General features: G+C 42.7%; 1 protein-coding gene across 2 annotated transcripts; it reads right to left on the bottom strand.

The window, feature by feature from the left end:
- Positions 1-2,613: 2,613 nt before the first annotated feature.
- Positions 2,614-15,332, bottom strand: LOC139159889 (zinc finger protein ZFP2-like). 2 transcript variants are annotated; one of them, XM_070737337.1, is made up of 2 exons: positions 15,262-15,332; positions 2,614-5,494 (listed from the first exon to the last, which is right to left on the bottom strand). In XM_070737337.1, the coding sequence occupies exon 2, from the start codon at positions 4,716-4,718 to the stop codon at positions 3,765-3,767; it is 954 nt and encodes a 317-aa protein (XP_070593438.1). In that variant the 5' UTR covers positions 4,719-5,494; positions 15,262-15,332; the 3' UTR covers positions 2,614-3,764. The 2 variants fall into 2 exon arrangements, with proteins under 2 accessions (XP_070593438.1, XP_070593439.1); XM_070737338.1 differs by lacking the exon at positions 15,262-15,332 and adding an exon at positions 8,860-8,932.
- Positions 15,333-16,704: the final 1,372 nt, after the last annotated feature.

The following is a 16,704-nucleotide window of genomic DNA, read 5'->3' on the forward strand; positions in this document are numbered from 1 at the left end:
TCTCCCCCCATCTGCCCTCAACTCACCTTCCTGCTACTGCTTCGGTCCTGGGAAGAGCACAAAAGCAGCTCTGCACCCCACCTCCCTCCCCTGAGTCTTCCGAAAGAGGAAGTCCTGTTTCTCTCTTATCTTGTCTAGCAATTCTGTACTCGATGGTTTTAACTCCTCTATCAGGCATGTTTCAGGCACATATGTTGCCTATCTAACTGCCATCTCCTGGTAGCGGCAGAAAAATACTCTTGTCCCGTATCTAAGGCATTTGCAAGATGTTTTCACTGTATAAATGCTGTAAAACCTTTTTCACTTTGCAAGTGAGCCTAGTGAAATAGTCAAATGTGTTGCTTTTGGAGCCATTTACATTGAGTTTCAATCTATTGTGTGCTTGTGTGTTGTTGCATATGAAGCTGAGGTATTAATTGACAAGCTTGACTGTAAAAAATATGACTTCAGTAACTGTAAAATATATGACTTCAGTAACCGAGTTGTCGAAGCGTGGAACTCATTACCGGACTCCATAGTGTCATCCCCAAACCCCCAACACTTTACCCTTAGATTATCCACGATTGACCTGTTCAAATTCCTAAGAGGCCAGAAAAGGACGAGTACAAGTGCACTAGAGTGCCTTCTGTCCGCTGTCCTATTGCTCTCCTATATCTCCTATACCTTTCTTCTATTTCTATATCTCTTCTTCTATTCTTTCATTGATATGTTCTATTACTATATCTTCTTTTCTATTCTTTCATAGATATATTTTACTATAAGTATCTCCTCTATAACCTTCATCATGTAATTTAGTATGTATTTTATAACTCTCATTGTGTATTGGACAAAATAAATAAATAAATAAATAAAATAAATAAATAAGGTAGAACAGTGTGGCCGATGATTTTATGAACTACATTAAGATCACATCGAAGGCGACGAACCTCTAAATTTTTTGAGCCCAAAATTTCAAGTCTGTTGGAATAAGGTATTCGGTTCTGAGGAGTAGAGCATTCTCCTTGCGAAATATTTCTGGACTCTCTCAATTGTAAATGTTCATGAAGGTTTAAAGAATGACACAATCGTCTTTGTTCAGGGTGACTCTCAGTGGAAATCAAAACTCTCTATATCCAAAAACTTCAAGACTGATTTCCCACAGCTCCTAAGTATTTATTACATGGTAGCACCATTAGACCAAACACTCTAAGGGAGACATTTTCATTCCTATGGTCTGCATCCAAGAGCCACCAGCATACCTGAAGGAAGAAATGTTATATCTGCTAAATGCCAAAATCCATGTTCCTCTGTAAATTGACCTGTAAAGTCTCCAGAGACTTCAGTATGAACAGTATGCAGCAGGGTTTAGAAAATGGGGTCTACATAATAGGGAGTGATAGCCTGTATATAGTAGAAGAAATATTTGCAAAAGGAAATATTCCAGGCTAACAAAAACAACAACAACAGAGTTGGAAGGGACCTTGGAGATCTTCTAGTCCAATCTCTCTGCTTAGGCAGGAAACCCTACACTACTTCAGACAAACGGTTACCCAACATCTGAATAAAAACATCATCTTGGAACATTCACAACTTCATGAAGCAATATGTTCCTCTGATTAATTGTTATAACTGTCAGGAAATTTATTAGTTCTAAGTTACTTCTCTCCTTGTTTAGTTTCCACCCATTGCTTCTTGTTCTACCCCAGGTGCTTTGGAGAATAGATTGACTCCCTTTTCTTTGTGGCATCCCCTGAGATATTGGAACACTGCTATCATGTCTCCCATTCCTTCTTTTCATTAAACTAGACATACTCAGTTCATGCAACCGTTCTTCATATGTTTTAGTCTCCCTAATCATTTTTGTTGCTCTTCTCTGAACTTTTTCTAGAGTCTCAACATCCTTTTTCCATCATGGTGACCAAAACTAAATGCTATATTCCAAGTGTGGACTTACCAAGGCATTATAAACTGGTATTAACACTTCATGTGATCTTGATTCTATCCCTCTGTTAATGCAGGCTAGAACAGTTTTGGCTTTTTTGGCAGCTGCTGCACACAGCTGGCTCATATTTAAATAGTTGTCCACTAGGGCTCCAAGATCCCTCACAGTTACTACTGTTGAGCAATGTACCACATATACTGTACTTGTGAATATTTTTTTCTTGCCTAAATGTAGAACCTTACTTTTTTCACCATTGTATTTCATTTTATTTGATAGCACCCAATGTTCAAATCAGTCAAGATCCTTCTTTATTTGAACCTATCTTCTGCAGATTAGGCTATTTCTGTCAGTTTGGTGTCATCTGCAAATTTCCCCGCTTGTCCAAGTCATTGATGAAGATGTTGAAGAGTACTGGGCCTAAAACAGAGCCTTGGGGTATTCCAGTGTATACATCCCTCCATGTAGATGCAGGTAAAAGTTTAACTTTTTAAAAAATGCTAACAAACCAGGAAGATGGTTAGCCTATAACTTGGAAAAAAATAATTTGATAAGTAAATTAGAAGATGAGAAAGGATGTATACATTTGCAAAACAAAATTAAGAAATAATTGAAGAATTTAATGAAAAATTATATGATAAAGAAAAATTTCAGAGTAAAAGATAATTTGGGAAGAGCTAAATTAACAAAGTGTCTGACAATATTAAAAATATGTTTAATGAAAAAATAACAATAATGGAGTTGATGGAGGTGGTAAAAACACAGAAAAAAATAACAAGATCCAAGAACCAGATAGATTATCAGTAGAGATTTAAAAATTATGACAAGACATATTAAACCTGTCAATGTTATGCAAGTGAGGCCATTTTCCACTTTCAATTTCTCTCCACCTATAAATTTAATCCTGAGAAATGTGAGAGTAAACTAAATCAGGCCAAAATTCCAACAATCAATTTCTGACCTACACTTTCAAAGAGAGATCACAAATGAAATTCAAGACTTCTCTAAACTCTTGAAATGTTGCCTCATGTGAATTTCCTTGTGTGCAATAAGGGATGATTTATGCTTGAAGTTGTTCAGCCGGCATGTCCCAACCACAACAGAAGTAATGTCCACAGGTTGGATATTTCAAAGATTTCTCCATGCTGTGAATCTGGTGGTATCTCACAAGGCTGGAATGATAATTAAAACCTTTCCCACAAAAAGGACATTTCCTTGTGTGCAATAAGGGATGATTTATGCTTGAAGTAATGTCCTCAGATTGGACATTTCAAAGATTTCTCCATGGTGGGAGTCTGCTGGTGTCTCACAAGGCTGCAATTATAACTAAAACTTTCCCACAAAAAGGACATTCAAATGGTTTCTCTCCTGTGTGAGTCCTCTGGTGTGTCACCAGGTGGGAATTCAAACTAAAACTTTTCCCACAGTCAGGACATTCAAATGGTTTCTCTCTTCTGTGAATCCTCTGGGGTACCATCAGGTTGCAATTCTGACTGAAAGCTTTCCCACAGATAGGAAATTCATTATTCTTCATTCTCCCCCCTCCCCAAACATTAAATTTATACATATACCACATCAACATGTTACAAACTTGTACATTTTTACAATATATGATAAACAAATATCCTAAATTTGCAGTTACTTTTATCTCCCATCTGTTTTCCTTCTATATTTCATGTATCTAGCCTCTCTCGAACTCATTCGCTTCCCTCCACCTTTTCTCCCTCTCTCCCTCTTACGTTCTTTCCTCCTACCTCGCTCTCCCTCCTGTGTGAGACTTCTGGTGTGTCACCAGGAGGGGACTTTGACTAAAGCTTTTCCCACAGTCAGGACATTCAAAGGGTTCCTATCCTGTGTGAGTCCTCTGGTGTTGCACCAGACTGGAATTGTCACTAAAACCTTTCCCACAGTAAAAACACTGAAAGGGTTTCTCTCCTGTGTGAATCCTTTGGTGTCTCACCAGGTGGGAACTCGAACGAAAACTTTTCCGACAGTCAGGACATTCAAAGGGTTTCTCTCCTGTGTGAGTCCTCTGGTGTGTCACCAGGTTGGAACTCGAACGAAAACTTTTCCCACAGTCAGGACATTCAAAGGGTTTCTCCCCTGTGTGAGTCCTCTGGTGTTTCACCAGACTGGAATTCTGACTAAAACCTTTCCCACAGTCAGGACATTCAAAGGGTTTCTCTCCTGTGTGAGTCCTCTGGTGTCTCATCAGAATGGAATTGTCACTAAAACCTTTCCCACAGTCAGGACACTGAAAGGGTTTCTCTCCTGTGTGAGTCCTCTGGTGTCTCACCAGGCTGGAATTAACACTAAAACCTTTCCCACAGTCAGGACATTCAAAGGGTTTCTCTCTTGTGTGAGTCCTCTGGTGTGTCACCAGTCTGGAATTATCACTAAAAACTTTCCCACAGTCAGGACACTGAAAGGGTTTCTCTCCTGTGTGAGTCCTCTGGTGTCTCACCAGGCTGGAATTAACGCTAAAACCTTTCCCACAGTCAGGACATTCAAAGGGTTTCTCTCCTGTGTGAGTCCTCTGGTGTGTCACCAGGTGGGAATTATCACTAAAACTTTTCCCACAGACAGGACATTCAAAGGGTTTCTCTCCTGTGTGAGTCCTCTGGTGTGTCACCAGGCTGGAATTAACACTAAAACCTTTCCCACAGTCAGGACATTCAAAGGGTTTCTCTCCTGTGTGAATCCTCTGGTGTATCACCAGACTGGAATTATCCCTAAAACTTTTCCCACAGTCAGCACATTCAAAGGGTTTCACTCCTGTTTCAGTCCTCTGGTGCTTCATGACTGAAATTGTGACTGAATTTTTTTACACAGTCTGCACATTCAAATGTTTTCTCTTTTAGGCGAGTCTTGGGTTTGACTGGAATTCTCTTTGAAACTTTCCTCACAGAAAGGATATTCAAATTGTGTTATTCCTGTGTCTCCATCCTTTAGTGTGTCATGACCTGAGAATTTCTAATGAAATGTTCACACAATCTGCACAGTCATATGTTTCCTTACTCATGTGTGTCTTCTGGTGTACCACCATGTTGCCATGCTCACTAAAGACGTAACACATTGGGGTTCTTTTGTGGCTTATCCCTTGTGTAGTTGGTTCCAAAAATCACAAGGGAACTGTTCTGTCTAGCTCATCAATGTATAAACAGCTGTGATTTGCAATCTCTTGTTTTTCCACAAAAAAGCTGCAATTTTTCCAAAGCTGAGTTCATCAAAAATATGGACAATGCCTTGTTTAGTGGTACTTTCATTCAAGCCATTTTCGACCTCACAGGGAGAGGCCTGCATTACTGTCTGCTCTACATGGCTTTATTGTTGACCTTTTCATCTCAACTGACTTCCAGATATCTCCCTTTTTTGCTGATGGAGGAAAAACCATGTAACGTAGTCTTGAGTCGTGCATAATCTGCTTATTTGAGCTTGAAACCTCTCTTGATTTTCTCTCTCTTATCTAACAGCTTATTATTTAAAATATTTTCATTTTTTCCTTGATTTTCTTCCCTTTTCAATGTTGCTTTTTATTTCAATTGTCCCGAGTGGCCTTATTGCCACCCTCTTTGTCTGTAAGATTCAAAGAAAAATAGAACTTTAATTGTTTATAAAATAATTAGAGATGATGGTAAAAAAGAATAAAATTATATATTTTAGTGAAAAGTCAAACATGCCCCAATACTAATCACTTAAATTATTTATGATTCATAGAAGACTACCGAGATCCATGCTCAAATATCCATTGAAATTCAGTTGTTTAATTGGGTCAATCAACATTCTTAACAATGCAAAGGACTAGCAATTGCTTCCAGCTGTGAGGATTCAGCTTCACTGATCTTAGAGGCCTATGTCTTAGAAGAACTTGGACAATTAAAGATAAATAAGGCAATGGGTCCAGATGGCAACCACCCCAGAGTTCCTAAACAACTCATACCTGTGACTGCGACCCCCCCTGACTGATTTGTTTAACCAATCCCTTTTCACAGGAGACATTCCTGATGACTGAAGAATGGCCAATGTTGTGCCTATCCACAAGAAGGGTAGTGGAGAAGAAGCTGACAACTACAGACCAGTTATCTTGACATCAGTTGTAGTTTAAATGATGGAGACTTTACTCAAAAGGAAGATAAATTAATACCTAAAAAACAATGACTTATTGGACCCAAACCAGCATGGCTTTACTGAGGGCAAATCAAGTCAGACTAATCTCATTGGTTTCTTTGACTGTGTCACAAAGGTGTTGGATGAAGGTGGCCCGTGAATATTGCCTACCTGGACTTCAGCAAAGCCTTTGATATGGTTCCACATAAATAGATACATTAGTGAAGAGTGAACTTAATCTCTGATAGTTCAGTGGATTTTCAGCTGGCTGAAGCTGCAAATGTTTGTGAGTGACATAGGGGAAAGTTTGGTAGGGAGGTTTTGCCCATTTGCCAATGACTCTACAGTATGCAATAGGGTTGATATTCCTGGAGGCATCTGTAATATGGCAAATGATTTAGCTTTAGTAAATAAGTGGTCAAAACAATGGAAACTGCAGTTTAATGTTTCCAAATGTAAAATAATGCACTCAGGGAAAAGGAATCCTCAATCTGAGTATTGTATTGACAGTTCTGTGCTAGCAAAAAGTTCAGAAGAGAAGGATTTAGGGGTAGTGATTTCTGAAGTCTCAAAATGGGTGAACAGTGCGGTCATGTGGTAGGGAAAGCAAGTAGAATGCTTGGCTGCATAGCTAGAAATATAACAAGTAGGAAGAGGGAGACTGTGATCCCGCATTATATAGCACTGGTGAGACCACATTTGGAATACTGTGTTGAGTTCTGGAACCTCATCTACAAAAAGATATTGACAAAACTGAACAGGTCCAAAGACGGGCTACAAAAATGGTGGAGGGTATTAAGCATAAAACCTACCAGGAAAGACTTATTGAACTCAATCTGTAAAGAGAGGAGGCACAATCTGAGGTTAGTTGGGGGAAAGATCAGAAGCAACATGAGAAAATATTTTATGAAAGAGTAGTAGATGCTTGGAAATAAATTCAAGCAGACGTGGTTGGTAAATCCACAGTAACTGAATTTAAACCTGCCTGGGATAAAGATATATCCATCCTAAGATAAAATACAGGAAATAGTATAAGAGCAGACTATATGGATCATGATGTCTTTTTCTGCCATCAATCTTCTAAGTTTCTGTGTTGCTGTGATTATCATCAAATGTACTTTGAACTGCTGGGGATATATAATTGGAGATATCGTGCTTCCCCGAAGATAAGACAGGCGCCCGTCTCGTGATGTGATGCAATTTGGGGGCTCCAGGGCAGGCGGGGTGGACAGAGGGCTCAAGGGTGGAGCTGGGTGTGAGACGGGCGTTTTACCTGTCCTGGAGTTTAGCAGCTCTGTGTGTCTCTCAGCTGGTCCCTTTACAGGGAAAAAACCTTATACGATACATAAACTCTTCCCAATGAGAGAAGTTGTTAATGGCTTCCCCTTGCAACCAGTTTTTCTGTATTTTTTTCCTCTAAAGAGACCAGCCGACAGCCACACAGAGCTGCCAAACTCCAGTACCAGTATGATGCCCGTCTCGCGGTGGGACACAATTTAGAGGTGGCAGGTTGTTCAGGGCAGAGCGGAACAGGGTTGGGGCAGGTCACCCATCCTACATTGGACATGGAGTTCCGTCGCATGCCTGATGTTGTATCCACTGACCCCCGTCCGGCAGTAGGAGAAAGAAACTCTTGAGCGCTGCCTGAGCAAGAGCTGACAGCCAAACTCCCAGCAGAGCTCAGTGGCAGAAGCAGCCGGCTATGCACTTCCTGGTTCACCTCTCTGGCGCGTGTCCCCCTCTCTCTCTGTAGTGAGGAGGGGGGAAGAGGGCACGAGAGAAAAGCACCAGCAGGAACCTTTTGACTAAATGCAATAAATCTTTCCCCTTTCGCTCCAAGAGTCTCATGAACACTCATTTCTGGCCGGATTTTGAAGGGAGAAAGATCTCCTGTGTGTGGGAAGCAGGTTTGGAAAAGACAAGGAAGTGCAGCTCAGCGCAGCTAGAAGTTTGGCTTTCAGCTCGGTGTATTTCCCCTCCCGCTTTGCTCAGGAGCCAGAGGCGGAGGAGGATCCGTGTCCTTCAGGGCCTCCCAATGCACCACCCTCACCTGCATCCCCCTCCCCCGTCTGAAGGGAGGGAGGTGGAGGGTGAAGAGTCCCAAGCCAGGGTGTGAACAGGAGGCCACCCTCACTTGCTGGAGTGGCTCAGCTGCTGATTGTGCCCATACTGGTACGTCTGCCCAAATCCCAGTGACTCTGGGTGGTTTCCAACATTAAAAACTACAACACAAAACGATACCTCAGCAATGCTACCAACAACACACTCAGGTCAACTACTTGATCGGTTCCATCCCTATTCAAGGTCTCCAGACAAGCTGACAAAATCATGTCATAAGGGCCTTCTGGAAAAGCAACAAGGTGAGGGGGAATTGTATTCCTGGGGCGATGATGTTCGATACAGAAGGGGCCACCACTGAGAAGGCCCTTTTTGGGGGGATGCATAAAGGATTGATGGCAGAAAAAGACCTCATGGTCCATCTAGTCTGCCCTTATACTATTTTCTGTATTTTATGTTGGGATCGATCTATGTTTTATCCCAGGCATATTTAAATTCAGTTAATGTGGATTTACCAACCACGTCTGCTGAAGTTTGTTCCAAGCATCTACTACTCTTTCAGTAATATAATATTTTCTCACGTTGCTTCTGATCTTTCCCCCAACTAACCTCAGATTGTGTCCCTTTATTTTTGTGTTCACTTTCCTATTAAATACACTTCCCTCTTGAACCTTATTTACTGCTAACCTGGACTTATTTATTAAAAAACAAAACTTAGATGAAGCTGACACTACTGAGCCTGATGTTCTTTAGATTGAAATAAATTGGGGGCTCACCTTGGAGGGACATAAACAGTACCAGTACACGGTACAGGTTCCACCAGAAATCTGATGACACCAAAATGTTTCCCTGAAGAAAAAAAGGTTGATAAACACTGCCGTGAGTGAACAGGAGGCATTTCAAATTGACGTAGGCAGAGCCCAGATGAGCGCAGGGCTTGAGAAGCAGACGTCCCTGTGGCCGTCCCTTTCGGCTCAGCCTCTTGCCGCCCTCTCCCTCCCTTGCTGGACTGGCTCAGCTGCTCTGGGCTGCCTTCAGCAGTCTTTTGAAACATACTCCTATCTGCGGTGAAGGAATCAATGCTTGCCTCCTGTTCTTCACAGGCAGGAGCGTGTTTCAAACTCACATAGTCAGAGTCCAGAGAAGCTTAACTAGTCCTGCGGTGTGTGTGTGTGTGCAGCTGTCTCTGGCTTGCCCTCGCTCTCCCAGCCAAAAGTGCTGTTGGGCTTATTTTCTGGATATGTCTTATTTTCGGGAAACACGGTATATGCATTGATAGAAATAGTGGGGGGAAATAGTGTTCCCCACACCTTAAACTTAAGAAACTCACCAGGTCCTGCCCAGTCATTGACCCTCAGAGTGGAAAAAACTCCTATGGTAGAAAGGGGTGGGTGGATGCGGGGGAGAAATAGTGTTAAAAGCAGGAAGTGGCCTAAACCCAATTACCAGGGATAATTCTCTCTAAGGGTTAAATTGACTGAGATGTCTATTCCTAGAATGGCTTCTAGGAAGAAGAGTTGTAAAATGGGTTTAGGTCACTTCCTGCTTTTAACACTATTTCTCCCCCGCATCCACCCACCCCTTTTCACCATAGGAGTTTTATTTCTTTTATTTTTATTGATTGATTTTGTCCAATACACAATGACGGTTTTAGTAAAATACATTATGATGGTTATAGAGCAGAGGTCCCCAACCGCCGGTCTGCGGACCGGGACCGGGCCGTTGGGGTTTTCCAGCCGGTCCGCGGCGTCGGAGACCCAAAGCCCATCCTGCGTGGAGGGAGACGGAGCCAAGCGGGGCCACCCGGAGACCTTTTCCCGTCTTCTTCTCCTCGCTCGCTCCCCTCATAACCAGCAGCCCCGCTCGCGGGGGGATGCCCGTTCGTAGCTACGCCAGCCCGCCAAGCGTCGAGGGGGCTGCTGAGGCTGAAGGGAAGAGCCGGAATGCCCTTCCCGCGTTTAGATTGCTTGCCGTTGGGGGAAACGGAGGAGGCGGCGGCGGCGGTGGGGCGCGATCGCCTAGTTTCTGGAGCGAGGAGAAAAGAACCGCCGCCTCCTCCGTTTCCCCCAACGGCAAGCAATCTAAACCCGGGAAGGGCATTCCGGCGCTTCCCTTCAGCCTCAGAAGCCCCCTCGATGCTGGAGGGATGGTTATGAGGGGAGCGAGCGAGGAGAAGAAGACGTCCCACTCATCGCTCCTGAGGGAACGGGCGAGGGGCGTCGGAGACCCAAAGCCCATCCTGCGTGGAGGGGAGACGGAGCCAAGCGGGGCCACCCGGAGACCTTTTCCCGTCTTCTTCTCCTCGCTCGCGGGGAGATGCCCGTTCGTAGCTACGCCAGCCCGCCAAGCGTCGAGGGGGCTTCTGAGGCTGAAGGGAAGAGCCGGAATGCCCTTCCCGTGTTTAGATTGGGGGAAACGGAGGAGGCGGCGGTTCTTTTCTCCTCGCTCCAGAAACTTGGCGATCGCGCCCCACCGCCGCCGCCTCCGTTTCCCCCCAACGGCAAGCAATCTAAACGCGGGAAGGGCATTCCGGCTCTTCCCTTCAGCCTCAGAAGCCCCCTCGACGCTTGGCGGGCTGGTAGCTACGAACGGGCATCCCCCCCGTGAGCGGGGCGGCTGGTTATGAGGGGAGCAAGCGAGGAGAAGAAGACGGGGAAAGGTCTCCGGGTGGCCCCGCTTGGCTCCGTCTCCCTCCACACAGGATGGGCTTTGGGTCTCCGACGCCCTCACCCGTTCCCTCAGGAGCGATGAGTGGGACGTCTTCTTCTCCTCGCTCGCTCCCCTCATAACCATCCCTCCAGCGTCGAGGGGGCTTCTGAGGCTGAAGGGAAGCGCCGGAATGCCCTTCCCCGCGTTTAGATTGCTTGCCGTTGGGGGAAACGGAGGAGGCGGCGGCGGTGGGGCGCGATCGCCAAGTTTCTGGATTGAGGAGAAAAGAACCGCCGCCCTCCTCCGTTTCCCCCAATCTAAACACGGGAAGGGCATTCCGGCTCTTCCCTTCAGCCTCAGAAGCCCCCTCGACGCTTGGCGGGCTGGCGTAGCCTCCTCATTCTCCCCGCCCTGTGGAGAAGTGTGGAGGGCTGCGTCACTAAGCTCCATAACCCCACCCCCCATATGACCAAAGCCCCCCCCCCCACCGGGCCGTGGAAAAACTCGTCTAACTTAAAGCCGGTCCCTGGTGCTAAAAAGGTTGGGGACCTCTGTAATATAGAGGATATACATATAGTAAAATATATCTAAGAAAGAAGAGAAGATATAGGAATAGAACGTAGCAGTGAAAGAATAGAAGAAGAGATATAGGAATAGAAGAAAGGTATAGGAGATACAGGAGAGCAATAGGACAGGGGACGGAAGGCACTCTAGTGCACTTGTACTCGCCCCTTACTGACCTCTTAGGAATCTGGATAGGTGAACCGTGGATAATCTAAGGGTAAAGTGTTGGGGGTTTGGGGGTGACACTATGGAGTCCGGTAATGAGTTCCACGCTTTGACAACTCGGTTACTGAAGTCATATTTTTTACAGTCAAGTTTAGAGCGGTTAATATTAAGTTTAAATCTGTTGTGTGCTCTTTCTACTAAATCTGCACTTCTATTCTACTAGTTTTTCTCATCATTCCTATCACCCATTTCCTCCCATGTTGACTGTATGACTGTAACTTGTTGCGTGTATCCTAAGATTTTTATTAATATTGCTTCTTCATTGCTTATTTGACCCCTATGACAATCATTAAGTGTTGTATCACATGATTCTTGACAAATGTATATTTTATTTTATGTACGTTGAGAGCATATGCACCAAGACAAATTCCTTGTGTGTCCAATCACACTTGGCCAATAAAAATTCTATTCTATTCTATTCTATTGTGTTGTTGTGGTTGAAGCTGAAGTAGTCACCGACAGGCAGGACGTTGCAGCATATGATCTTGTGGGCAATACTTAGATCTTGTTTAATGCGCCTTAGTTCTAGGCTTTCTAGGCCCACAATTTAAAGCCTAGTCTTGTAGGGTATTCTCTTTCGAGTGGAGGAGTGAAGGGCTCTTCTGGTGAAGTATCTTTGACATTTTCAAGGGTGTTAATGTCTGTGATGCGGTATGGGTTCCAAACGGATGAGCAGTATTCGAGGATGGGTCTGGCGAAAGTTTTGTAAGCTATGGTAAGTAGTGTGAGATTGTCAGAGTAGAGGCTACGTAGGATTAGTTTTTTCCACTCTGAGGGTCAATGGCTGGGCAGCACCTGGTGAGTTTCTTAAGTTTAAGGAGCGGGGAAGAGAGAGACTCAAGAATGCGGAATAGAACAGAAAATCCTTTCCGAGGGAAAGAGACAGGATTGAGGCTTAAATGGATGGATGGCTCTGCTGGTTTGAGGAATAAAGAAGCAACACTCTCTCTCACACACACACACACCCCTTTGAAAGCCACCAGCTGGAAACCCCCCTACCCGTCTGTGGGAAATCCACACCTCCCCTCCCTCTTTCTGCTCCAATGGTCTGATAAAAAACTATGCTGCAATGGGCTGCAGGATGTCACTCAAAATCCATATCCTTGATGCTCATCTTGATAAGTTCAAAGAGAACATGGGAGCTTATTCAAAGGGGCAAGGCGAGCTCTTTCACCAGGACATTATGAACTTTAAACGCCGTTACCAAGGAAAATACAGTATAACGAAAACATGATGGGCGACTATATTTGGGGATTGATTCGTGAAACAGATTTGCAGTATAGTCATAAATCTCGGAAAACCGCACACTTCTGAACAGTTTTCGGCAATCTGTGTAAATTTGCAATGCATATAGATAGTGTTCTTAGTCTGACTGTATAAATGAGAAGATGCAAAATCGTCTGTTTCTATAGTAAAAATGCATAATTTTCGTTGCCGAGGTCACAAAAGCGAAGTTTATGATGAATGTAAGCAATTTTTAATTTGTTTTAGACATAAGCAATTGGAATATAACATTTAAAAGCTGGGAACAAAATTTGTGTTACATAGCGTTATCATTCACTTCATAAAACAAACTAAAAAACACTCATTGGTCAGGGGGAAAGGTCTAATGACCCCAGGCCTGGTGAAAAAGATGAGTCTTTAAACTTTTTCGGAAGGCAAGCAGGGTGGGGGCAGTGCGAACCTCCTTCCTCCTATTTTTGTCCTCTGAGTCTACCACCTCTAATATTCAACTTTCTTCCTAAATAATCGCTAAAACGTAATTTCCAAAAATAGTCATTATCTCTTATGCCTCTTGATTTTAGGCCCTATGTCTCCCTCTCCTCAATTGGTATCTTGACTCATCATTTTTTTAGTTCTATCATATCTAGATGCCCTAAATTTTTAATTTCTTCTCCCCTTTCATCTCTCCCTTCAACATTCTAACTTTTTAAAATATTAACTCATTCTCTATATTTAAATAAATACAATTCTTGTCATTACTATTCCATCTACTGTATTGGTTAATAACGTTTTAAATTGCCCATAACAAAAAATCCAACTGATAAATTATATAAGCTTATATAAACAACTTTAAGAATATTGATTATAAAGATCTTATATTATTCCAAAAATATCAATAATCATCTGAATTCTTTCAATATTAAAGAAGGTTCGTGAGTTATACAAATCTTATATAAAACAAATGTTATAAAAAGGGGTAATAATTGTCCAAATTATATATCCTTCCAACAATTGATATACTATAGTCTAATATATTTCCCTTTTTTCTTTATTCTTTTTTTCTATTATTTTTTAATAAAATAATAAAATAATTCTAAAAAAATTATGACATTCCACCGTCAATCGCTCATTCTTTTAATCTTTCAAATATTTCCCTTCCAATTCCACTGTCATGATCTTTTCTTTTCTTTTCTTTTTCTACCAATAACTTCCCCAACTCATTTTTTTCATTTTGAATGTATTATTTGTGTAGGAACTACAGTGTAGGTATATACTCAATCCCTTTTTGTCTCTTCTCACTATTATCCCCTCATTTTTAATTGCATATTCTGATACCAATATGTTCCTGTTGCTTTTTTCTCGTCACTCTCAACCCCAGTGTAATCACTATAAATCCCAATATAATCGTCAAGCTGTCTTTTATTTTCAAGGTACTTTTCATTATATTCCAGCTTTTTTTCCACCTCTAAAGTCCAAAAGGCAATTTTTAAAATCTTCATGAATGTATTTTAACATCACAGTGAATTCTTCATAAACACACACCTCCATTTTGTCAAATTCAGACTTTCCTTGTGGACTTTGGACTTGACTTTCTATAGATTTGAACACTGGTCTCTATCCAACAAAATGAAATTAAAGAGAGAGAAAAGTAGGTTGTACACTTAGCCAAGAAAAACCACATAGGAAGTAGAGAATAGATACAACGTGGCTCAATAGCAGTAACTGTGAAGTTACTTGAAGTTCTATCATAGTGAACAATTCCCTAAAAAGTGCAAACAGTATTAGTATCAATTTATGCTGCTTTAGAAAGATCACATTTAGGATTACTGCAACTTGTTTTGATTACCACAATATTTTTTAAAAGTGTAGTAGAGTCTCTATAAAGAGAACAGAGAAGAGAAGTAGGGATGATTAGGGGGCTGGAGGCTAAAAGATATAAAGAAGAGTTGCAGGAATCGGGTTTGTCTAGTCCAGTGAAAGGAAGGGCTAGGTATGACATGAGAGCCATCTTTCAACACTTGAGGGGTCAAGAAGAAGGAGGTCAACTTATTTTGCAATGCACCAGAAAGCAAGAGAAGCATCGGATGGAAACCAACCCAGGAGAGAACCAGCCTACAAGTACGGAGAATTTTCCTGACACTGAGAACAATTAACCGATTGCCTGAAATTGTATTGGGTCTCCTGTTTGCCCAGGGGTCGGAATAGAAGACCCCCAAGGTCCCTCCCAACTCTCTCACAACCCCCAGTGATGGAGCACCCACAACCTCTGGAGGGAAGCCATTCCTAGAGAATCAACCTTAACTTGAGACTGTTTCAATCTTCTCACCAGCAGAAAATTGCAGCCACCGGTTTCACAGCGTGCAGCACCAGTGGGATTAAATTTGGGCAGGGGAGGAACCTGCAGCACCAGCAGCTGACACGCTTCAGCCCGGTTGCTTCTCTGCTTCCAGGCCGTGGAGGGAACCAAACAGCCCGACTTGCTCCCGGACTCTCCCCCCCACCTGCCCTCAACTCACCTTCCAGCTGATGCTTCGATCCTCGGAAGAGCCCAAAAGCCACTCTGCACCCCACCTCCCTCCCCTGAGTCTTCCGGAAGAGGAATTTCTGTGTTTCTCTCTCATCTTGTCTAGCAATTCTGTACTCGATGGTTTTAACTCCTCTATCAGGCATGTTTCAGGCACATTTATTTATTTATTTTATTTTTATTTTATTATTTGTCCAATATACAATACATATGGAAGAGAGTAGGCATTAAGTAATATATATAAAGATAGAAGGAAAAAGAGGATATATATGATATAAGAAATAAGGAGAGAATATATATGATATATGTATGTACTGTATATATATGTAGATAGATAGATAGATAGATAGATAGATAGACAGACAGACAGACAGACAGACAGACAGACAGACAGACAGACAGACAGACAGACAGATAGATAGATAGATAAGGTAAGGGAAGACAATTGGACAGGGGACGATAGGCACATCAGTGCACTTATATACGCCCCTTACTGGCCTCTTAGGAACCTGGAGAGGTCAATTGTGGAGAGTTTAAGGGAGAAATGTTGGGGGTTGGGAGTTGACACTATTGAGTCCGGTAATGAGTTCCACCCTTTGACAACTCGATTGTTGAAGTCGTATTTTTTACAGTCAAGTTTGGAGCGGTTAATATTAAGTTTGAATCTGTTGAGTGCTCTTGTGTTGTTGCGGTTGAAGCTGAAGTAGTCGTTGACCGGAAGGACGTTGCAGCATATGATCTTGTGGGCAATACTTAAATCATGTTTTAAGCGCCGCAGTTCTAGGCTTTCTAGACCCAGGATAGTTAGTCTGTTTTCGTAGGGTATTCTGTTTCGGGTGGAGGAGTGAAGGGCTCTTCTGGTGAAATATCTTTGGACTTTTTCGAGAGTGTTGATGTCTGAGATGTGTGGGTTCCAGACAGATGAGCTGTATTCGAGAATGGGTCTGGCATAGGTTTTGTAGGCTCTAGTCAGTAGTGTGAGGTTGCCAGAGCAGAAGCTACGTAGAATCAAGTTAACAACTCTGAAAGCCTTTTTGGCGACATTGTTGCAGTGGGCTTTAGCACTTAGGTCTTTTGATATTAGTATGTAACTGCCATCTCCTCGTAGCGGCAAAAAAACACTCTTGTCCCGTATCTAAGGCATTTGCAAGATGTTTTCACTGTATAAATGCTGTAAAATATTTTTCACTTTCCAAGTGAGCCTAGTGAAATCGTCAAATGTGTTGCTTTTGGAGCCATTTACATTGAGTTTCAATCTATTGTGTGCTTGTGTGTTGTTGCATATGAAGCTGAGGTATTAATTGACAAACTTGACTGTAAAAAATATGACTTCAGTAACTGTAAAATATATGACTTCAGTAACCGAGTTGTCGAAGTGTGGAACTCATTACCGGACTCCATAGTGTCATCCCCAAACCCCCAACAATTTTCCCTT

Source organism: Erythrolamprus reginae, chromosome 2, assembly GCF_031021105.1.
Source record: "Erythrolamprus reginae isolate rEryReg1 chromosome 2, rEryReg1.hap1, whole genome shotgun sequence".
Classification (NCBI taxonomy): domain Eukaryota; kingdom Metazoa; phylum Chordata; class Lepidosauria; order Squamata; family Dipsadidae; genus Erythrolamprus; species Erythrolamprus reginae.

Bases quoted from the DNA above. Each gene is read 5' to 3' on its own strand.
- LOC139159889 (XM_070737337.1), bottom strand. From the start codon at position 4,718: ATGAAGCACCAGAGGACTGAAACAGGAGTGAAACCCTTTGAATGTGCT.